Source organism: Cydia pomonella, chromosome 17, assembly GCF_033807575.1.
Source record: "Cydia pomonella isolate Wapato2018A chromosome 17, ilCydPomo1, whole genome shotgun sequence".
NCBI classification, from domain to species: domain Eukaryota; kingdom Metazoa; phylum Arthropoda; class Insecta; order Lepidoptera; family Tortricidae; genus Cydia; species Cydia pomonella.
In genome coordinates, this window is record NC_084719.1 from 14,034,979 (window position 1) to 14,059,319 (window position 24,341).

The 24,341-nt window shown below is 38.4% G+C and overlaps 3 protein-coding genes across 3 annotated transcripts; 2 read left to right on the forward strand and 1 right to left on the reverse strand.

Annotated features, from left to right (window-relative positions):
- On the forward strand, positions 1–1,526 carry LOC133526997 (alpha-(1,3)-fucosyltransferase C-like; the record flags this gene model as incomplete). The annotated part of the gene is made up of 2 exons (XM_061863883.1): positions 1–803; positions 1,086–1,526. Coding segments are annotated over 2 exons (1,098 nt in total), but the record flags the coding sequence as incomplete, so codon positions are not given.
- Positions 1,527–12,247: 10,721 nt separating this feature from the next.
- Positions 12,248–13,647, reverse strand: LOC133527042 (cuticle protein-like). Its single transcript, XM_061863928.1, has 2 exons — positions 13,530–13,647; positions 12,248–13,102 (listed from the first exon to the last, which is right to left on the reverse strand). The coding sequence occupies exons 1-2, from the start codon at positions 13,587–13,589 to the stop codon at positions 12,302–12,304; spliced, it is 861 nt and encodes a 286-aa protein (XP_061719912.1). The 5' UTR covers positions 13,590–13,647; the 3' UTR covers positions 12,248–12,301.
- An 8,547-nt stretch (positions 13,648–22,194) lies between these two features.
- LOC133527264 (cuticle protein-like) lies at positions 22,195–22,932 on the forward strand. The gene is made up of 2 exons (XM_061864202.1): positions 22,195–22,256; positions 22,377–22,932. The coding sequence occupies exons 1-2, from the start codon at positions 22,245–22,247 to the stop codon at positions 22,869–22,871; spliced, it is 507 nt and encodes a 168-aa protein (XP_061720186.1). The 5' UTR covers positions 22,195–22,244; the 3' UTR covers positions 22,872–22,932.
- The last annotated feature ends 1,409 nt before the right edge of the window (positions 22,933–24,341 follow it).

Sequence of the window (24,341 nt, forward strand, 5' to 3'; positions counted from 1 at the left end):
ATCCGACGACTAATTTATTTTATTCGTCCGTTTACCAGACGACTAGCAACATTCACCAGGTTTAGCACTCCTAAATTCATACCCGATGCAAACACGAAATACATCCTCTCCTGGGACCATCAGTACCTTACTCCAGATGTGACCGACAGCTTCCAGAAGTTTAATTGTCCAGTGAGGAATTGTTTTTTCACTACAAATAAAGAACTGTTGAACAACCTTAGTGCGTTTGACGCGATCATTTTCGATGAGAACATTCTGACGTCCGATAACAGACCGAGAGAGCGGAGCCCGCACCAGATGTTTGTGTTCATGTCGAACGAATCGTCCGACAAGTTCCCGGCGTGCGAGTTATACAACGATGATTACTTCAACTGGACGTTCACGTATCGGTTCGATTCCGATATATTATGGAGACCTTTCCTGGTGCGCGACCTCACCGGCGACATCGTTGCACCCTCTACGCAGGTGGTTTGGACAATGTACTCCGCTCCGCTCAGATCTGACATAAAATCTATGCTGCGATGTAAAATGAGAGCAGTTGTGTGGATTGTGAACGACTGCAGTTTTGCGGGCTTTGAGTATCTGCTGAGGTTGGAAAAACATCTGGACCACTTCAATCTGAAACTATACAAACACAGGAATTTTAAAATGAACATTAACTATAGCGATATTTTGGCTCAAAATTACCAGTTTGTGCTGGGGTTTGAAAACTCAATAGTCGAAGACTATGTGTCAAGGAAGGTCATGGAAGGTTACAAAAACTACGCCGTTCCTGTTGTCTACGGTGGGGCCAATTATATCAGGTAGATTCCTAAATGTTTAAAACACTATCTTACGATGTTCACAGACAATTTTTTTTCAAGAAGAAAAAACATCTCATGGTTATTAAAAAATAAACTCAGTTCTTCGATGTCCTAGTTCGATTCTCTTTATTCCTTTTATTCGGTTCGGCACGACTAACTATATTTTTTAACAGATTTAGCTTTTACTGTACCTCCCGAGGTAGTATTTAGAGAGATACTACTACTACTACTATAAAAAAATACCTATATTAATAATGTTCAAAATAATCTCATCATCCACAGGTTCCTTCCTCCGGGCTCCTATATCAATGCGCGCGAAACGCATCCCTACAACCTAGCACAAGCCATTTACGAGGCAACGAGGAGTCAGGAGGCATACGAAAGTTACTTCAAATGGAGGAACTATTATTCAATAGAAGAAAATCACTCCTCCCTGTGCGACCTGTGTGCCGCGTTGTACGGCGACAAAGCCAAGTATGCTCCTGCTAAGAAAACATTCAGGGTATGGTGGAACTCTCCTAGCAATATGCATCGATGTCTTCCTACAGATTACTCGGATATTGAAAAAAAATGGTAACTTCACTATTCACAATCCTTAGAAGTATATCTATTCCAAAACTTTTAGATTAACACTTTAACTAATTTTATTGAATTATTTTATTTACGAGTTTATAAAAGTTTATTTGCTAAATCTGTATTAATAGCTCTCACTCATGTGCAGGTAACAAGAAAAACCCATCATATCTTAGCGATTAGGGCGTTGTACGAGTTCGCGATAGCCGTTCTGAAATGAGAATTCAATACCAATATAATATCAATTCAATATCAGTGTCACCTTAGTGGCTGGGGCCTGCGCTTTAGAAGCTAGCAAGCACGTGCATCTAGTGTGTTATTTAGGTTTAAGAACTTTATTTCTCAAAAGAAGATATATAAAACTTCACTTAAATGAGAATTAAATTAATTATATATATTATAAGCATGCATAACATATTATTGTGTACAATATATTATTACAGTTTCAGAATTCGATTTGAGTGGGTAAGACTATGTAGCGTAGAGGTACAATATGCAAACAGTAGGAATGGTATGTTATTTATATCAGTTGATACATGTAATGCACGTTCAAGAATAAGGCCCTGGTTATTAATTTCATATCACACAAAAGAGCATGTTGCTACAAATACAAACACAAAAGACGAAGTAATTAATGTCGGAGTCGTATTGGTTGAATCAGTCGTTAGTCGGGGAGGCAAATCGCTACACAATACGGTAGTTAGGGAGGGGAGGATCGGAACGTTTAACGAGGAAATTATTTAGTAAATGTTGCCAAATAATAACATTAGTGTGAGTGAGGGGTGAGGGCCGTCTGGCGCGGCGCTAGGACTTGCTTGCAGGGATAATTTCCTGAAATCTAATGGAGATTCCATTGCTCTCCTATACATTTTGACGGGTTACTCAAGTAATTTAACTTTTTTAAATGCACTTGCATCAGTTTTGGCAAAGAGAATTTGAATAGAGGTGTATTGTCAAAGGAAACTTTGTAGCGACTTAAATTTACTGCCATCTTTTTCGACACATAATTAAAACTTTTAGAACGTCATTTGACTTTGATCCTTATTCTTTCACTGATATGTCAAAGATATAATAGATCATCTCGCGCCATCGCCATCTAATAGATCAAAGGCCAAAGGTATAGCAGCATCATTTCGAGCGATGGCGCCATAACCTTTAGGTAGTGCCCGGTAAGATGTCGCCACTTTTTGATATTTAACAAATTGAACACATATCAGTGAAAGAATAATCAAAGTCAAATGGCGTTCTAAAAGTTTTAATTATGCGTCGAAAGATGGCAGTAAATTTACGTCGCTACAAAGTTTTCTTTGACAATACACCTCTATTTCAAATTCTCTTTGGTTTTGGGTAGTCTTAGCATTATGACATTATCTAACAAAAAAACATTATGTATGTATTACACCTTGCTGAAGCGCTGGTGGCCTAGCGGTAAGAGCGTGCGACTTGCAATCCGGAGGTCGCGGGTTCAAACCCCGGCTCGTACCAATGAGTTTTTAGGAACTCATGTACAAAAATATCATTTGATATTTACCAGTCGCTTTTCGGTGAAGGAGAACGTCGTGAGGAAACCGGACTAATCCCAACAAGGCCTAGTTTACCCTCTGGGTTGGAAGGTCAGATGGCATTCACGTAGAATAGAATATCATTTATTTCAGCACAAGTACACATTAGTTATACAAAAGACTTAAGACTTACAACTAACTAACTTATGTATACACTGAAAAAGTTGAACACTCAACATAATCCTACTAGTGTAGTACCTGAAGCTCAACGCAACTTCATATGACCATTAGCCGAAGTTTTCGACAGGGGTAAGCTCTTAAAGGCGACTCATAATATTATCCCATTTATTAGGTAGGTATATTAACTTTTCGCGGCCGATTAAGAAAGAAAGAAGGAAAAATATTTTATGGCCACACCCAAAAAATAAATTACAGTTAAAATTTCACAAGTAAACTACACATATAGTTACTTAACCTTAGACAAAACTTATTAACGAGCTTAATTTACAAATATAACAAACCAACATTTAATTAACAAGCAGAAATTATAATTTGACGGAGTTTTGACGCAGACACACAAATCTAGAGATTGACCAACCAAATCCTGTATATATTGAATTAATATGTATATGCAATTATTTTTTTTACCATTCACATTTCTAAACAGAAAGGTTTACTTATCATAGCTATAAAAACAATCGCGGCACTCCTGTCCCTTCCACAAAGCGGGGGGCGGCCTCCTCCAATGAGCGCGCTCGCGACTGCGGTCCCGCCGCTCTCAGCAAAGTCCTATCTCCTCACGTGGCTCGTCCACATAAGGCTTTTGGCTGCAGGGCGGCAGTATTGCAAACAGCGAGTCTGAATTGCCACATAATTGAGAGGCTACATGACTGCTATTCTTGCGAGCGAGCCGTCGACTCGGTCGAACCAATACCCAGTGTCAGGAACGGTTTTCATTTGTTTTTATTTATTTATTAATGAATGATTGATTATGAATACCTCTACTTCTATTTTTAGTTTTACTATAGGTTCCCTGAGTTTTATAATTCGAGAGCATAATTTTAATCAAGACGAGCCGTTTGCTCTTATTTTCGAAGCGTAACCTTCTTATAATAGTACATTACGATACAAGTGCGAAAAATAGGAAATTCGAAACGAGTGGCGATAAATTAAAACACAACCGAAGGGAGTGTTTTAAATCGACACGAGTTGCGAATTACCTATTCGCACATGTATCGTACAACGTTTTACAGTACATATGGCCCTTTAAATGTTCGACACAGTAACGTAATATGCTACTTCTCGCACTAGTGCTATAAAGTAGCCATATGTACTGTAAAACTTTTTTTAAACAATTCTTTAAACGGTTGCTAAAATCCTAGTCGTGTAAGTATTTCCGTGTCTTTCGAGTCGAGTGATAAAAATTATTTTGGGATGTTCAATTTCAGCTCTTTCAAATAATACCCCATCACTTGATTTAGTAACCAGACTTTCAAATTAATATTGTCTGGCTTAGTGTTGTTCATAATGTGACATGTGAGAGACAGACAGAAGGACGGACGGAGTGGATGGACGGACGCACCACAAGAATTCCTTTTGTAACTTTTTGGTACGGGACTCTAAAAATGATTGTAATAGTTTCCAGTCCTAATCTGAGATAATTCATAATCGTACTGGATATCGTCCGGGCAATGGGAATGTGCCAGCTCTCCGTCCACGGATCCATTGTCGCCACCATCACAATTATGAGCTAAACGCTCACAATTAATCCCGGTTTTATGACAGTTTACGCGTGGATACGCAATCACAATTGGCGAATCTTAAGCCTGATGGCGGCTTTTATTCTGTTCGAGCGCATTATTACTGGAAGATTGAGTGGTTGTTCGATGGTACTTAATTTTGAATGTCGTTTTTTATTCCTAATGAATTATCTCAAAAATACAATTTGACTTTAAAAATTAATAAGTAAAATGAAGAAGTAGAGGTACCTTATACCTAATTGTGGGTTTATTTATTACAAGCACTTACCTACTTATTATTTACAATAATAATATATCTACATAATGGATATACAGAGGCTTATTATAACTAGCTTAAATCTAAAATAAGCCCTTGTAGCTTGATACAATATCAAGGATGCTGGCGGTATTTCCACGTTATATCGCAATACTCATACGTTGTGCGAGGAAGCCGCCAGCTCTTTGGTCACCAGTTACGTTACTTAAACAATAGAGATCTAATTCAACAACAACTTTGATTAAAGAGATTTATGTAAGTACGTAATCTATTCAACCGAAAATTTATTATAATTCCATATTTAATATCGCCGGAACGGCCGGAACCAAAATAAAGGATACCCGCCCTAAAACGGATAAAACGTCATTTTTTTGAAAACCAAACAATGGTAAAAAAATTGGTTTTAGTTGTTTATTTTATTAGAAAAAATATTTTACATAATTAAATTTTCTACACAACTTATTCTAAACACAGCTAAAATATTAGTTTAAATACTCGTGTAACAAGTTGATGAGACGACTCGTAAGCGAGCCCGCGCGTCCCCCGGGGCCCGCTCCAAAAGGAATGGATAATTCAATCACCTCCGGAACGTACCCGCTAATCCCGAAATTAGCAATACGATATGAATAAATAGATTTCGGTCGAACAAAGCTCGCCCTGGGAATAGAGGGAGTGTTTAGCGAATCATTAGTTTTCCTAATGACGGGTTGTGTTGCGTGCGTTTATTTTATTCCAATGACATTATGGCAATGTGTTATGGCGGGACATTTTGCTCGGCGGTTTGTAAAGGCGTTTATATTTAGGTTCAAATTTTTATCCGACAGACGAAGCTGCGAAGGAGAGCTGCGGCGGTAGGATGGTCGCGTTTTTATCATCTGTCACCACGCCTGTCACGTTCTAATAAGTATGTAAGTTCGAAACTGACGCATGTCACGACAGGCGATAAAAAGGCGACCATGCTACCGCCTCTGCTATCTAATCCTTTCGAACGTCTATTTTATCCTTTGTATGCATTCTGTATGTAAGTATGACTATTTTTGCGTTGAACGTTATCTCAAACCGCCCGACGGATTTTATATTATGAAGTGCTGTAAGATTCGTTTTACAATTAGTAAGTGGGGGGTGGAAGAGACGTGGAACTAATTAATTAGGTAGTTTAATTTAATTAATATATCATTACTGATGAGTAGACGATGGTCTAAAACATAAGTCGCTTACTCGTGTCCTTTTAAGCCGTCCATATTCTTTAAATAAAAATAAATTAATACAATGCTAAAATCAGTTTGGTATGGGGTGGTTTAAGAAAGTTTGAAATGCAAATTCATGTCCAATTTCGAGGCTCCTAAAACACGAAAAATCAATGTCTAAAAACGACAAAGAAACACAGCTATATATTTCTGTTTATAGCTGAGGAGGCGCTCGGTTGTCCCCATTTACATAAACAGAGCTTCACAATATTTACAGGAAAGCATCTGTCTCACCCTCGCTCGTCTTTCTCTGTCATTGCCTGGAGCAGACTCTGGGCGGATACCAGTATGGCATTTCTCCGATTTGACACAGTGATGGTGCAAGTGTCTTTTAATAAGCCCCCTCTTCAAAGCACCTACGATCATGATATCTAAGTACCTAATCTTAATAGATGCAAAACGTAGCTTTTGTTTAAAAGCGCGGTTCAAAAATGGTATAACTTCTGTTGGAATGGAAGGTTAGGGTGCGTAACCAACGAGCCAATCGTTTAAGCTCTGTAGCGAACGAAACGCAACTATCACTGTCTTACTAATATGGAAGAGTGATAGAGAGAGATGACTACGCTACGCTACAGAGCATTAACGATTGGTACGTTGGCTAAACACCCATATGGCAGACGTTTTGTCAATTCTTCAGATAAGGTTGAAAAGAACGAACCCCAAATTTGTTTAGGAAAACGCTTAGATGAGGGGAAGGACTTAAATCATAGGTTTCAAAAACAAAGTACAACGAGCATCAATTAAAAGCACTGCGAGTCTTGTCAGGGGAGGAAATTCGAATAGTTGCTATTTACCTGTCGCTTTACTAGCGGCTCTTGGGATGACAAATAGACGAACGAACAAAGTGTTTCGCGGGTATAGTCCAGGTTTGACTTCTCATCTGCTTGCAAAAATGTGTGTCGAGAAGGTGGCGGCGAATCGGGTTGCGTCCTCTCAGGGTTCAGCCCTGGGAGGCAGCGGGGCCGGGGCCGGAAGCAATTAGCCAGCGCGCACGCGCGCGCTTCCTCCGCCTAATTGGCGTATCGCTCGATGTGTCCCATTATAATCCATGTTGATATTATCTGAGGATTAGTGCCGTGGTTGCGGTCACTGTCTTGAATGCGTTATTATCTGTGAAGGCGGTGCGGTTGCTACTGATGCTTGTTGAAGCCTCTTGGCTACATACCTACTTATGAGGCATGTTATGAACCAATCATTCGTGGTTCAGTTCGTCGGTGTTCGGTCAATTTAAAGCATTATTGTATTTATTTGATTTTTCTATTTAAGTATAAATATAAAGACCACCAAACGCTCTGTGATCGGAACCGAAGGCGCCTTTTTTTCAGCGATAAAGTATGACAGTGCCATAATAAACATCACAAGCTGCCGACATATATGTACACTGAAAGTACCTATTTGAATATTATTTGTTAAAGGTTTTTAAACTTCCCTAAATTAAATTTTCATGAGACAAATATAAAAATATTTCTTAATATTCTTTGACTCACGAGTGTAACCTCTAGGTTCTTTATTTGCTATTTTTAAATGGTAGCAGATGAGCCAAGTAGTGAAAGCCCATAGTGGAGCAGCAATTTGTATGTTACTAAAAGTACATCAACACCAATAATATTGCACTCAGTAAATAATGAACCTGTTTAACATGGCCACTGCGCCACGCGGTCATCTGAAAACAATCTGGTTCACAACACCCCCGCGAAGACTGAAGACTGCATGTCGAATAGAGCCGCGTGGCGAACGCGTGGCGTTGGCGATTAGCAACTATCGCTGAATGGACATTGTTAGGATTTCCTTTACTTGACTGGTGTGTCGAGAATGAAATAATTGCATTGACATTGAGAGGGCTTGTAATGGTCGTATTTGTAACTACTGGCAAGTTCTAACCAAAAGAATATGACAAATAACATGTAACAATGTGCCGTACTCGTAGTTGCTGGCAGCATTACCCCGCATTTAAGTATATAGGTATGTATAATATGTAACAACGATAACATCAATGTAAGTATGATGTTACAGAAAGGAAGACATTAAATATGTTAGACAACATATTTAATGTCTTCCTTTCTTGCAACTGCAGTTGTGAGCTGCATTATTTATGGCAATTCGACAAACTAACACAAACACTACATATACACTGGAAATGGGATTTTTGAAATATGTTCACGGTCTATCAGCAACACTTCAATTGAGCATGGGTATCTTTGCAATAAAATTTTCGAATTCCCAGTTAACAGTAATGACGATGGTATCTACATCATAACATAACAATGGTTCGTGAAGACTCTATCGAATTGTTGAATAGTGACGCGTGGCGTGGCGCGTGGCACACGTCGATTAGCAACTATTACTGAGTGGTGGTTGTTAGACTCGTTAGGCTTTACTTAATGATTTCACTGGTGTGGCTTTGTAAAAGAATTAAACGGTTCTTTTGACATAAAGAGCATGTAATGACCGTGCTTATCTTTGTAACCGAAGAACGGAGAAAGTACCTACCCGAAGATATGAAAATTATTTTTGAGTAAATTGAAGGAGTAGTTTATTTCTTCACAGCCTAAACGGCTTGACTGTCAATAGAGTATACAAGATACAAGAAATTTATTGGTAAAAGTCAATGTTTTACAGGTCATTTTGAGTTAGGTACATATTCAACTAATACTAGTAGGTACACAGCATTTTTTGGATAAATGTCACTTATTATAAAATAAAAAATATGTTTAAAGCAGAACAAATACATAATTAGTATTCAATAGGTCGCATATGTCTTTCAAGTCATCATGTTATTTATAAGTTAAAAAATTAAAAACGTGTTTATATATAAATTACCTACTTAGGGTTAGTACACGATTCAACAAATTCGTCGAAGCTGTAGCATGCTAAGTCAGTTAACATTGCTTTAAGATTTTGGTCAAACTTTTTATTCGTTTTTGCTAGTTTTATTTCCTCAGGTAGCAAGTTATACAATTTTACGCCTAAGATCCCAAGTGACTTTCGGGCCCTTGCGAGCCTGCACCGCGGGACGATTAACCGGTTAATTCTACGGACCTGCGAATGGGTAGCGTATTGATCCACGTTAGCTCTAACATACTTACATGCGCTTAATATGTAAACACTCGGAAGAGTGAGAATCTTATACTCTTTAAATAAACTTTTTGCGGGATGATCATATGACTTTCAGCTGATAAATAATACGAACAGCACGTTTTTGTAATTTGAAAGGCATTTCGCGGTCAGCCGCCGTCGCCCACAGGTCAGCACCCATAATAAGAAGCGAATGAAAATACCCATAGTACGCTTTTATCACATTTTCATGAGACAAGGTCGGTGCTATTCTGGAAAAGTATAAAGTGTCGTTACATTTGTGTAGGTTATGAGACCCTAAACATGTAGGTATTAGGTAAGTACTAGGTATACTGAGTTCACCTATACTCTGTTATTTAGGTATTTAAATAAAAGTAAACAAAATCAACCCTTAAATGGCTCCTTAAGCCAGTTGAGGGTAGATGAAAACATTATATGATCAAAATAATGTAGGTTAAAGTCAGGTCATTCAGACACAGATCCAGGCGGTTTTGTATTTGGTTGGTTATCCAATAAATGTTATAACTACCCGAAAATTTACAAATTGTTCGATTAGTTTTATTTAAGTACCTAAAGATACAGACAGAGTATACTTACACGCAGGTATAACTTTAGCAACACGTGCTCTTATTGCTAAGATCAGTAATAAATTTACTAAGCTTGTAGTTTTTAATGCATTGTTTATTATGATATACAAAGCATTTTTTACTTTAAATCTGTAAAACAGGTATATTATAGGCGTTTACATGAAACAATGTTTCCACTGTGATCATTTATATAAGCTTCATACGTTAACCACAACAAACAGATGTTTGTAACATGTTCCACCATGCAATTATGCAGCTTATCATGGACAAAGGAAAATATTTTTCATAAACATTAACCCTTTATCATAAAATTCATAAACAACATAATAATTAAGTACCGTCGTACTATAATATCTGTGCTATTATCTAGATAGGACTTTGTCGCTTTTAACCGAATATCCCTTCGAACTTGCATGCGATATTCGATGCGACCGATTGGTTTTTTAAACCTTCCAATTTCGACATTTAACTTTTCGGCACCTCTCTTAAACTTTTTATCTGCATTCGTTATATCCGGTTTTTTATATTTAATTTAATTTAATGCTGTAATTTGGTATACCAAATAAAAACCTTATTTACAAGCAAGCAGTAACTTTCAAGGCGTGTACCTATATCATCGGACGGCGCGGCATGATGCCTTTGACTCCTCGAAAGGTACGGTCGTCATTTTACTTTACTTTTGTCTACGGATACGAGTATAATTAACTATATCATGCAAAAATGCAAATTTCAATTACCTAAGTAAGTTGTTAGACAGCCAAGGCATTAGATCCCATGGAAGTCTGTAAGTAAGTAGTAACACCTATATACTGTGACAAGGTCCTAAATAACCATAAAAGGGGTAGTTCATCATCCGATAATAGAGGATTATCGCGACAACCCTTTGTGGTAAAAACTGCACCAAACATTTGCCGCTACTGATTATTTAATGCGCGCTCGGCATTAACTCCGTCAGTGAATTGGTAATCACGACGGCTCTGTGACATGACGTGTTGGTAAATATTTATCAAAATATTTCGGCTTTTCGTGTTTTCATTCAGTTCGGTATTTATTTAAATGTTTTGTATGTAGAATGTCTTTTCTTAGGGTTTCACGTAGAAGGATGAAAACCGGAGCCATATTACGAAGATGCGCTGCATGTCCATCCGTCAGCAAATCCCTAGCGGGTTATATCTCAAGAACCATATTAGGCCAGCGGTTTTGCCAAATTATCATTAGTCCGAAACAACCGTTTTCAAAAACCGTTGAATATTTAGAAGGGTTTTAAATACAGTGTATACATTCAATACGGGCGAATATTTAAACGGTGGTCAGCTTGGGAGCTAATAAGTATATTGAGATAAGTTTTGCTTAGAACTACAATTAAAATACTAACCATACAAAATAATTTGGCCCGCAATGTACCTAAAGCAACAAAAGTTACGAGATACGAGCTTTTATACGAGATAGTAACTGTCAACAGTGTCAACGCTTGTTGGCAGTGACCATAAAAAGCTCGTATCTTGTAATGTAATGTCATGTCATGTTATGTCTCGTAATGTTTCCAGTACATTACTGCTCAGTAAATTTACAAAAAATATTACCGAGTCATAATCCCATAACATAGTTAAATGTAACTATTTATTAATGCTTACACAGATAAATACTATATCTGGTAAATTTATCGCCCGTGTTGGATTTACAAACTGCATATTCTAATTCTGATAATTAGTATATTACAAATTATAAAAAAAATGCTTTTGGACGATGACAAAGGAGAGAAAAGTTGGCAAATATGAACATTATTTACATCACAACAGTGTCAACAGTCCACAATATACTAAACAAAAACTTTTGTATGTGGTCTAAATTGTATTTTTAAAACACCAAAGGCAACCCTAATAAAGACATCCTACTTAGTTTAAAACATACAATGCGGCCCTTTCATAAACCAAATATTATCGCGACCCCTTACGTCAGCGCACTACGGGACTTCACAAATAAAATATTCACATCACACGTTGAACAAGCCCTCCGCGTCCTAACAACCACTTTCGCCATCAGTCGCTGTCAATTTATATTTGCCTGCAATCAAAATTTGCGCGTCGACACGTTCAAACGGCAGTTTGTCCGAGGCCGGCCAAGGGGAAACACCCTGCCCCCCGCGGGCTTCCTGCCGCAGGGTAGCACAGGGGCTTAAGGAGCATATTCTCAGGCGGCCGACTAAACTAGCCCAATGAATAGGTGTCAAGAGCAATGCGTCAGAGTGGCCCGGCGGCTCCGGGCGCCCTACGTGCCGCGTAACCGGAGCTCCTCGCCTCATAATGCTACATAATTCAATTGATTCCCCGACACTACCCGCACGCTTGCTACTAACTTCGTTTGGAGCGTTTTGATATCGGATACGCTTTGACGCCTCCTTGTGCAATTCTTCTGGCCGCTCGGGGGAAAATAAAAGACGAAAATTCGATCAATTGGCTATAGTGATGTATTACAATAAATACTAACTTAACAATTACTTAATGTTGGTATGAGACAGTTGGCGAGGAGTAGGTGACATGGCTGATGTGGGCGGGGTAGGCGTGAGGGGCCGGCGCGTAGGCCACGTGATGAGCGGCCGGGGCTTGGGCGTATGCCACGGGAGCAGGTGCGTACGCGACTTTAGCGATGGGCTGGGCGTAGGCGATCTTGGCGACGGGCTGAGCGTAGGCCACGGGAGCTGGTTGCGCATACGCGATGGGCTGCGAGTAGGTTACAGCGGGCGCTGGCGCCGGGGCGTAGGCCACTTTAGCGACAGGTTGGGCGTAAGCGACTTGTGCCGGTGCCGGGGCATACGCTACTTTGGCAACAGGTTGAGCATAAGTCACTTGAGCTGGTGCAGGAGCGTAGGCTACTTTGGCGACAGGTTGGGCATAAGCCACTGGGGCTGGTGCAGGGGCGTAGGCAACTTTGGCAACCGGCTGAGCGTAGGCGACCGGGGCGGGGGCAGCCGCGTACGCGATTTTTTGGGGTACTCCCTCGTAACGGACTACAGCGTTGAACCCGTGGATCTTATCAGCTGTGTACTCCACTATGCGCTGCACGCCATCGGGCTGAACGAGAGAGTAGAATCCGTGAACAGCATCTCCATTGCGGTTCTCTTTGGCTTGTTTAGAGTCTCCGGAGAGCTGGTCTTGGATGGAGTACTCGTACTCGTACTGGGCGGGCGCCTCGGGCTCCTCGTAGACCACCTTGGCGGCGGGTGCGACCTGGACTGCCGCGGGGGCGACCTCCACGACCACGGCCGCGGCCGCTGCTACCATGCAGAATAAGGTTGTGATCTGTTGGAGAGATAAATGTTTGGTTACTGTATTAAATAAGTCTGGCTCTATAAGCAAAGCACTAGGAGTAGCATCCACTACATGACTACAGCTAGCAATCGTTAAAATGGAATGAATTACCTACAGCAAATCTTTTACAATCTTACAAGTTATTTTAATCTTAAGTAGTTATCAAACTTTTGATTAAAAATGGTATGTGTGAATCAAGGGGGTTGCATAGTGCACACACAGTTGCAAATTAAGGTGTTTCATTTTTTTTAAATAATGACATGATAAAAGCACTGAAAGCAATTTTAAGGATTCAACATTTAATCAAATCTAAATCATTGCGTAGCACGAACTAGTTTTATAGCTGGATTTCATTAAGTAACTAGTGGATTTTAATCAACATTTTTATTAACGAGATGATCATTGATGCTTTACTCACTTTGACTGCCATGTCGAGTGTTTGTTCGTCAGTGTGACGAGATGAGCGCCCGCGCAGCATTTATACGTGACAGTTGCGCATACGATGACACGCCCTGCGTCTAGGGTCAAAAACCGGATCAATTCAATAATTATGTAACTGTGATGGGAAGTTAGTTATAGCCCTTGTTTTCATATATCGATAACTATATTGCATTATCGATATTCCGATAACAATCTAATCAGACATGCACCAACAATAATGAATGAATGATAAAGTAAAACCGGCTATCCTCGTGGCTTTGTAGGGGTAATGAGCTTACAAGATTGATGTAGACTTGATAATTGGGTTGTAGATAAGTATTAAGTATTTGTATGAACTAAGCATATTAAGACTAGATTATACGTTGTGTCTAGCTAAATCTGAGATCTAAGAAATTAATCAGAATAAAACACGCAATCTCTAGGTATTTTGATAAAAGCCATCAGCTAAGGAATAAGAAAGAGCTAGTGCTAGGTAAAAGCATAAAAGTTACGAGCAAGTGTCTATAGAGCAAGATCCCAGAGCCCCCAGACCTTACTTATTTTCTCATGAATAACATGTATGGGATAATGTAGTGTTAGTATGTACATACTTTTAATGTCTGCATACTTGCTATATTGGCCCAACGGCCATTTGTTCGGTACAAGGTGCTAAAGGTAAGTAAAAATAATACTAACTTTTCTTAGATTCTCATGGCTAATTTTTATGTATGTTATAGAAAATATTGTTCAAAATTGATAGTTAACATTTCCAGACCATTTCCGCCGGCGGTAACCTTTAACTGATGCTTTATAGCTGTAAAAAAAAATTGTAACTTATATTCTCACTCTTGGAACTATTACAAAACATTTTGTAAGCAGCCAGAATAATTGGAGGGGCCCAACTATCCTCCAAACCCACATAATGTTTCGCTATGAGTATGAGTACAATCGTGATTAGGAGATAGCCGAAACTAGAAAAGCTAGAAAGTTGAGTTTTGCACATCAGGTTACGTTTATAATGTATATGAGACATTTTAAAAAATTCGACCCCTATGGGGGTTAAAAAGGATGGCAGTTTGTATGTGGTACAAGTTTAATTTTCAGCTTGGAACCCCCTTAGGGGTCGAATTTTTAACCTTATTAACTATCTCGAAAAAAAAACCACCAAAATATAAGTGAAAGACAGTTGTTTGTACTAACGGAACGGACCAAAATATTCGCCTTAAATAAAACATCCGTCATCATCATCTTTTTTACTTGTCTGACTAAGACCGTTGGACGTGGACGTATGCCAATATAAATGCATTCTTATCAGGGTACATACGGCCCGCCTGATTATAAGCAGTCACCGTAGCTTAAGGACGCCTGCAACTCAAAATCTGTACACTCCTTTTTTGAAGAACCTCATACTGTAGACCCTCGAGAAAATCTAAACATTTAAAATATAAGATTTTAAGATTGTTAAGAGTGTCACCTCACCATATGTGAGACCTTAATCATAAAATAGTACCTAACCGAGACTGTGCAATGTGATTGACCTTCGTTTAAATTTTAAGTAGCTAAATAGCGACAAAATCTGTACTCACATTTACATAAAAATAGAATAAAACTCTCCATTAACGCATAAATCGCCATCGAGCAACTTTAATTACTACGATTAGTACCTAATAATTTTAGAATTATTGACGCCATTTCCTTACAATATTTTTTCACACGACCATGTAATAGTTATTTGTTTAACAAGGGGGAAACGTTGTTGTTTAACCGCTCGTGCTAATATATTGATACTTGAGCAAGCGAAAGATTGTAAAATTGGACTTCGAGCGCAGTGAGTGGTTCGAGAAGTGAAACGAGCGCTGTGAGAGTTTCAAGGCACGAGGGAGAAACACACTTTGCCTCCGAGTGAAACACAATTATTTTCACCACACCAACGCGAGGAAAATACTAACTATGAAAAACCAAAAAAATGTAACCAAATCAAATCGAAATGAACGTAATAAAAAAATTGTCATTCAAAATCATAATTTAAAAGTCAATCCCCTACCAGCTAACATAAGGAAACATCTCAAAATTTGTATTTGATTACATGTGGATAAAATTTTCAACTTTCTCATTAGTTTTTGAACAATCAAGAGGGCCTTTACAGTTGGTGTGTTGAAACAATAGTTAAGTAGGTACATCATATACTGTCTGTGCGTCCCTATTTTAGAATGAATTGTGCAGCTCAAATCAATAAGTTTCTTAGCTTTTCTGATCTGAATTGTCACCATCACACAATTTAATTTTGCCGTCGGTCCTGAAGTTACTTTGCCTACACGTACACGGGTGTTTTATTTAAATCCCGTTAAATTCGGGGTATGACTAAATACATTTAAGAAAACTATGTAGTTAACTAGTTACATAGTTAATTTTATTTTTTTTCACACGAACATTATATTGAAATCAACCAACCATACAATTGAAAACTAGTTACATAATATCAATGAAATTTCTAATACCTATCGGTCGTCCGAGATAGTACTTGCATTTAGTAGCAAATGTATTAACTTATACTAAACACTAATCAATATGTAAACAGGCTCTAAGGCGAGTGTACACGCTCGTAGGAGCCTTGAAAGAAAAAAAAAAATCGTTGATTAGGTATCTCCAAAATGGAGTTAATTAGAATACCGCTGTTTTTGAGAAAGTTACTTAATTTCAGGTTAGAAATGCACACTTGAAATTAACAGACTTAAAAAAACACGGTGTATAATTTACCTACTCATAATTGGCAGTCATGTCGAACTTACTGAAAGAGTAAAATGAATACCTGCTTAAAATGCTTAAATCTAAATTAAGTACCTACTAACTATAACATATACTAATTAATTACCCACTTAGAACAATGTGCAAGTTGCCGAAAGTTAAAAAAATGGACAATTTCTCGGAACTTTCATAAAAAATCAAGGAAATTTTTATTTTGGAAACGGAAATTTTTGATCCCCTTACAAAAATATAATAAATTTCCGATTTTTTTGAAAGCTGCGCATTAGTATTTGAACTACACTCGAAAGCCGCGCGAAAAACTAATATATGGTTACACATTGGTAATCAACTAATCATACATATACACATGCGCGATAACTCGTCTAACAAGATCATATAGCCGATACGCCGTAGACCATTACTCTAATTTCAAATTGCCAAACTATAATTTACATAATTCAGTAGGCTTGGGTAACTTGATTGTTTTGTTAAGACTTAGTAAATTTTACATTAACGAGTTTCTTAAATGCTTGGACATTATTGGCATCCGTAATGTGTTGCCTTAGTTGTCTATCATTATCGTTTTTGTATATATACGAATTAGCCAACAAACCACAGACTATTTAGTCAATTTAAGTGTTCGCCTTCAAAATAAAGTGAAGTCTTTGCAAAAACTACCAAGTAAAACAGCAATTTTACAAAAAAGCATACTCGGAATGGCTCACAAAATATATAACAAGTTACCGGCTAATATAATATAATGTAAGGATAAGGATAATGTTTTTAAAAGAAACCTAAAAGCTTTTCTTACCAAGAAAGCATATTATTACTCTATACCAGAGTTTTTGACTGATTTGTAAATTAAAATGTATTGACAATGGATCCTGACCTCTATTATATTATATTAAGATTATTTTTTCTAATTACCTAATTTAGATTTACCTCATGATATAACCCTGGGGACCGATTTTTGAATTACGACCGCTCGATTTCGTGTATTTCGTTTAAGACTATTTCCACTACTAAGCTTTTAAATTCTACTGATAGAATTGAAAACGAGTGGTCAATTCCACCAGTATCTAGTACTAGATTCCCAATTTCTATTGTTCTTATTTCAAAAATATCAATTTCTCCGTTTTCCACAGATTTTCGAGTAACGAAATCGAGTGCTCAAAATTCAAAAATCGGCCCCAGTTCTGTACCCCTAGTGTAACTTTAGTCGATAGCGAAACGTTACGTACGCGTTTGCGTTAAGTCTCATTTTGTATGGGTTTTTGAACAGCTCGCCAAGCGGGACGTTTTGGAAAGTCAAAAATTTCATACAAAATGACACTTAACGCAAACGCGTACGTCACGTTTCGCTGTCGAAAATATTTACACTAGGGGTACTGACTATTATTGTTTGCCTGTGATACCATGATTAGATTGATTAGAGTGTGTATTTTTATTGAATTTGTATGCCAATAAGCACGACATAGTGATACCAAGATATTTATTTAACATCTTGTACCTAATCTACCTATATTGTACAAATAAAATCTTTGAATCTTTGTCACTTCAAAGTTAAAAGCAGTAATTTGATTATCTACGTATAAGTAGGTACCTACGAGTATTCTGTGTTTAATATGTATTTAACTGTGAGAGACCTGCGCTGCGCGCGTTATCGGAATTTAATTTGACAATCATTACGAGATACCTAGATATACCTATATTGACAATTTTCCGATAGTTTGTTATTATTTAATTATCTATTTGACGTTGTGTAGAGTTTATTAACTATTGATTTTTGATGATGACTTTGTATGTAGGTACCTATATTTATAGACATTTTATAATTGTATATAATAAATTTTTTTATTCATTTTCTTTGACGATCATAATATAAATTCATATAGATTAGTTTAATATAATTTATACAAATAGAAATACGTTTATTTTGTAATTTACAATTTATATTGTAATATCATATTAAAAAAAGCGCTGGTGGCCTAGCGGTAAGAGCGTGCGAATGCCAACCGGAGGTCGCGGGTTCAAACTTCAAACCCGACTCGTACCAATGAGTTTTTCGGAACTTAATGTACGAAATATCATTTGATATTTACACATAGTCGCTTTTCAGTGAAGGAAAACATCGCGAGGAAACCGGACTAATCCCAACAAGGCCTAGTTTACCCTCTGGGTTGGAAGGTCAGATGGAATCAGTCGCTTTCGTAAAAACTAGTGCCTACGCCAAATCTTGGGATTAGTTGTCAGGCGGACCCCAGGCTCCCATGAGCCGTGGCAAAATGCCAGGACAATGCGAGGAAGAAGATATTGTAATTTCATATTATGAAATAAATAAATCTAAATCTAAATCATATTGGAAGGACACACATATTTTTGCCCGCGACTACGTTCGTGTGGAATTTTATTTTGGTTTGTAATTTTAACAGGCATTCCTTGGTTTTAATATGAACGAGTATTGAGTTTCCCTCTTCAAAAATAAACATTAAATCCATTTGTATCCCATTAAGAGGTAAGTAATTAGTTTTATTTATTTTGTGATATTTGAAATTCCTGCGTAACCATACCATAAGCTTACGTGACTCACGAGCTGCTCCGCATAGCCTTACTAACTTACTATAGATCACTATCTGTCTCCACCAAACTGCATAACTGAATAAACAAAACAATACTACTAATTATCATATCACGCTGTCGAAGCTGACTTGTCATCGATCGATCAAGGATCATTCCAGTCGCTCACCAAGCAAGGGTCACTCACACTCAAGTGAAACAATATAATAGGAACTCAGAGCATAGACAGTCATTAAAGAGTTCGAGATCACGCTGACATGAATAGTTCAACGAATCGCGCCGTGTTCATACAATCGATAGGAATGAGCAGCAAGCTTTTCGTGTTACAGACTATGCGCCATGTCGGCCAAGGCCACGGTCACCTAACTACTTTTATGTCGATCATAATTGAACCAACTTAACCAGACCTCCATTATTGCCCGTTACTATGATACTCGCCTTATACCCGAGAAAGCTCAGGGATCTACTTAGTCGGACGCTGGCAATTACTGGTTTTACATGTTTTCGATCTGTACGTAATACAAAAATTATAGAAGACACTTTCGTAATTGTTTACAATATTTATTTGATCGCTTTTTGATATTGCAACATTAAGAGTAATAAATTGCTTCTTGCAAATAATCTTGCAGTGTACCCAGTCTTGCCATAAATTATGACACATAATTAAACGTCCCTAGAGACTATGATTTCGAAGTTATTTGCTTATTTAGTTATTTATATAGAATAAAAATGCCTAATGATTATTACATGTTGTCATCCCTCGCCTTAAGAGGGAAGTATAACACGTGTCGTCCATACAAAAAGAGTAAAAGCGGCCAAGTGCGAATCAGACTCGCTCATGAAGGGTTCCGTACCATTTATGACGTATTAAAAAAAACTACTTACTAGATCTCGTTCAAACCAATTTTCGGTGAAAATTTGCATGGTAATGTACATCATATATTTTTTTTAGTTTTATCATTTTCTTATTTTAGAAGTTACAGGGGGGGGGGGGGGGACACATTTTACCACTTTGGAAGTGTCTCTTGTGCAAACTATTCAGTTTAGAAAAAAAATTATATTACAAACCTCAATATCATTTTTGAATACCTATCTATAGATACCCCATACCATATGTACGTACGTATACGTCTTGGTATGGGTTTGATGTAAAAAAAATTGCGTTTCAGTTCTAAGTATGGGGCACCCCCAAAATTTATTGTTTTTTTTTTCTATTTTTGTGTGAAAATCTTAATGCAGTGCACAGAACACTTACCAAGTTTCAACAGTACAGTTATTATAGTTTCAGAAAAAAGTGGCTGTGACATACGGACGGACGGACAGACAGACATGACGACGAATCCATAAGGGTTCCGTTTTTTGCCATTTGGCTACGGAACCTTAAAAACGTTTTTCCACTTCTAAATATTTTCCATTCTCCATAATCTTTTAGTATGTTATTGACACAATGAAAAAATTGTTTTATAGGTTTCCTCTTTTTCAAAATTTGCAAAACCAAAAGCTTTTTTTTTAAGCGAAACGTATAAATCTAGAATATATTATGCTGAAGCGATATACATCAAAATCAAAGTGATTTGTTAAGGTTTAGTAAGTGAAAAACGTTTTGTCTTGAAATGGAATTTCATACAAAAAATACAGTTATTTCGCTAGGATTGCAAAGCTATTCTTCCCTCTTAATAGCAATTGCAAGCGAATGTTGCCTAATTTACAGTCTTGTCCTGAAATGTTTTATTCACGTGACCAATATTTGTACGATATTTAATGCATTTTTGTCTACGTACAGATCTAAGAAAGCGGCAGATGTAGTTAACAAAGTCTTAGAATTAGACCAAGCTAAGTTGGCAGCAATTTTCTTACCAGACTGTGCAAGGGTTATTAAACGTCATAACTTCATAGATGTTTGACTTATAATTATAAAATAACACTTGCACAGTCGGGGCTCTCAAAATCGCAACTTTCATTTAAAAAAGTTATGTATCTAAGAACTATTATAGGCCTGTTCCTAAAAGACCTGTTCGCCCTCGGAATACCCAACTGGCGTGAAGTGGCGCAGGATAAGGCAGAGTGGCGCTCTCTTGTGTCAGAGGCCAAGATCCTGTTTGGGTGTAGTAAGTAAGGCCTGTTTTACGTGACATATAAAAGTTAGTTAGTTATATACATTTTTAAAAGCTATGGAATCGAGATTTCTGTCAGAATTGGTAAAAAGTGGTGCGTCGCTCGTTCATTAAAAATACGGTGTATTCCCATTTGTCCTCGCTACACGTGACCGCCGCCATTCATGCGGGATTTATATGAATCGCCTATTCCCATCTGTGCCCAGCGGGGGCAAACCAAACACCAAGACACCACCACCAGGACACCAAATATAGGACTTGCTTATAGAGCTATGTCCAGGAATGGCTTTATACCTTTTACCGGTGATTTAATGATGAGGATGACTGCCTATTAAACTGGAGGGTAAACATATTTATAAAAATAAAAACATTCAGAAGTTGCCACTCAGTTCTTAGGTAAAGCCTGACCAGTAATATATGATCACGCGCCATATTGCGGAATTTAATAGGAACTAAATTATTCATACTAAACTGCAATGCCGGATTTAGAGGTCTGGAGGCCTCGGGCAATAAAGGAGTGGAGGCCCCCTGGCCCCAAATTTTTTCCAAATAAAATGGTAAATTTACCGAATTCTCTATTGTGGGGGGCCCCTCTTTTGTGGAGGCCCGGGGCAGTAGCCCCGGTTGCCCTCCTCTAAATCCGGCCCTGCTAAACTGAACTGTCACCCTATACATGAGAATAACAGCGCCCTTTTGACAATGATCATATATTTCTAGTCGGGCTTTACATTAAATAATTAAGCTTTTACGAAAATACCTGCCTACTATCGATACAACTGGTTGCACCTATGTTGTAATCAACGCAACGTATCCCAAGTTCAATCAGTCAAGCAAGAAGGTGGTTCAAAGTCGACGAAAGTTATCTGGCATTTCAATGATACCAGTGCAAGTATTTAAATTCGCTCCCCAATTACCCATAACTGGTATGGATATCGAGGGTCCCGTTAAAATGGACCCGAACACTACCAGCATCTATGCAAGCAATTAGAATAGGTTGTGCTCACTTGTTGTTATCGTCATGTCAAATCAAGTTGATCTGGTTATGCATTTCTCGAGTGACACAGACCTTCAACTCACAATATGTGAATTAGCATTACGATTGACAACGAAAGGGCAGTCACTAGTAAAACATATAGACATTGTTAGTGCGTTTTTATTTTGGAGTGCGACTTAGCCCTCCGGCCGGCGCTGGCCGCCTGTAGGCGCTAATCGAAGTATAAAAAGTGTCGCGGGTCAGTAAATGTCATAGTCCACCACCGACAATCACATCAGTAACAATGGCCGCTAAGGTGAGCGTATTAATTGATAATTTAATTATTACTTCAATTTTTTTTCATCTATTTCTGATTTGTGCGAAAAGATTTGGGCACTATTCAGTAGACTCGCATTAACGAAACATTTGTTTTCAGTTCGTCGCTATCCTTTCCCTGGCCGTGGCCGTGTCCGCCATTCCTGTGGTGCCCCTCGCCAAGGTGGCCTACGAGGAGGCGCCCGCCCACTACGAGTTCCAGTACTCCGTGGCGGACCACCACACCGGCGACATCAAGCAGCAGCAGGAAGCGCGCGCTGGCGACGCCGTGCACGGTTCCTACTCGCTGCTGCAGCCCGACGGCGTGCAGCGCATCGTGGAGTATACCGCCGACAAGGAGCACGGCTTCAACGCCATCGTCCGCTACGAGGGACACCCCACTGAGGCGCCCCACAAGGTCGCCCTCGCCCCCATCGCCAAACTCGCCTACGCCGCTCCCGTCGCCAAGATCGCCTACGCCGCTCCCGTAACCAAGGTCGCTTACGCTGCCCCCGTAGCCAAGATTGCCTACGCCGCCCCCGTCGCCAAGGTCGCCTACGCCGCCGCTCCCGCTCACGTCACCTTCTCTTCCCCCGCCATCTCCTACCACCACTAGACTGATAATTGAGGCTTGTTTTTATTATGACTAGTTTCTAATAAATTATTTATTGAACGAATTTTATATTTTACATTCCTAATTCCCAATGGTACCCGCAATTGGCCAATTGAAAACATTATCTAGAGCAAAATAGATTAACCACTTCTATTTTAAGCCCTTCACACATCGTACTTAATTCAGAATTCTAATTCCTAAATCCTAAAGGTGTTACCGCGTTTAGTAATAGTTTGACTGCATGAACTAGGGAAAATATTTAGGATCCTAGTATGTCAATTAGGACGACTGAGTGTGTGAATCGTTTAAAGTTGATGTTTCTGTTAGCAATATGAGATTATGACAAAAGTACCTAATTTTGAAGATGATGAGATACTGGCCAGATCTGTGGTTTGTAAAAACAATTAACAATATACACACACAGAACATGAGCAAGCACTGACTTAATACACACATACTTACACATATCTGTATTAGTTGGCTTTAATTAGTTACACTCTTTGTCATTTACCTTTTTTCCAGTCTACGGATTTCTATTGCTGATACCATTGTTACCATATCAAGTGCTCTCACCTGGGAGGAATCGCTGACTCCCGAGTCACAGGCTTAGACCTAGTTCGGGAGGCAGAGGCTCAACCCCACTACCTAAATGTGTTACAAACCTAATACACCTGTCTTACTCATAAATTTTACAATATGAAATGTAACGTAAGGTTTAAAGCAATAAAGAATTATAATATTCTATAGGTAAACTGTAAGGCTTGATGCATTTTTGTGTACCCACATTTACAATCCACGCTGTTTAATATCCCAGAAAACAAAACTACATCCTACCGAATTACATTCAGCAAGACTATTTTCAACATGTGTAGCAGAAACACAATTAAAATTGGCTTTATAATGACTATAAAGGTTTACCTACACTACAAGTACCTAAAGTTTAGCTTTGTCTAGAATACCTACCTACCCAAAAATATCACTACTTACTTTTTTAAATTAAAAACAAACAGTCGCATCGGTACAGCAAAATACGAGCATTCGCCTGTAAACTATTGTACAGTAGGTGCCTAGATAAGAAGGTACCAGCAAAGAGAATTTGAAATAGAGGGGGATTTGTCAAATAAAACTTTGTGGTGCTTTGTAGCTGCAGTAAATTTACCTACTGCCATCTTTCGACACATGATTAAAAAATTTAGAACGCCATTTGACTTTGATCCTTATTCTTTCACTGATATGTGCTAAATTTGTTAAATATCAAACAGTGCTGAAATTGATGTGGCTACAAATTTTTCTTTGAAAATCTACCTCTATTTCAAATTCTCTTTGGTACCAGAGACCAGCAAGAGAAAACCCTCAGATCATAGAAAGTACTAGATGGCTGACGGAGGCGTGGCGCGTGTCGCCGCGACATGGTGGCCATACCGGCCCGCCGTAAGACAGTAGCAAATTAGCTGTCATTGAACAATGTGCGCG

Bases quoted from the DNA above. Each gene is read 5' to 3' on its own strand.
- LOC133527042 (XM_061863928.1), bottom strand. From the start codon at position 13,589: ATGCTGCGCGGGCGCTCATCTCGTCACACTGACGAACAAACACTCGAC. The intron at 13,103-13,529 runs GTGAGTAAAGCA...TCTCTCCAACAG, and splicing joins CACTCGACATGGCAGTCAAA to ATCACAACCTTATTCTGCAT.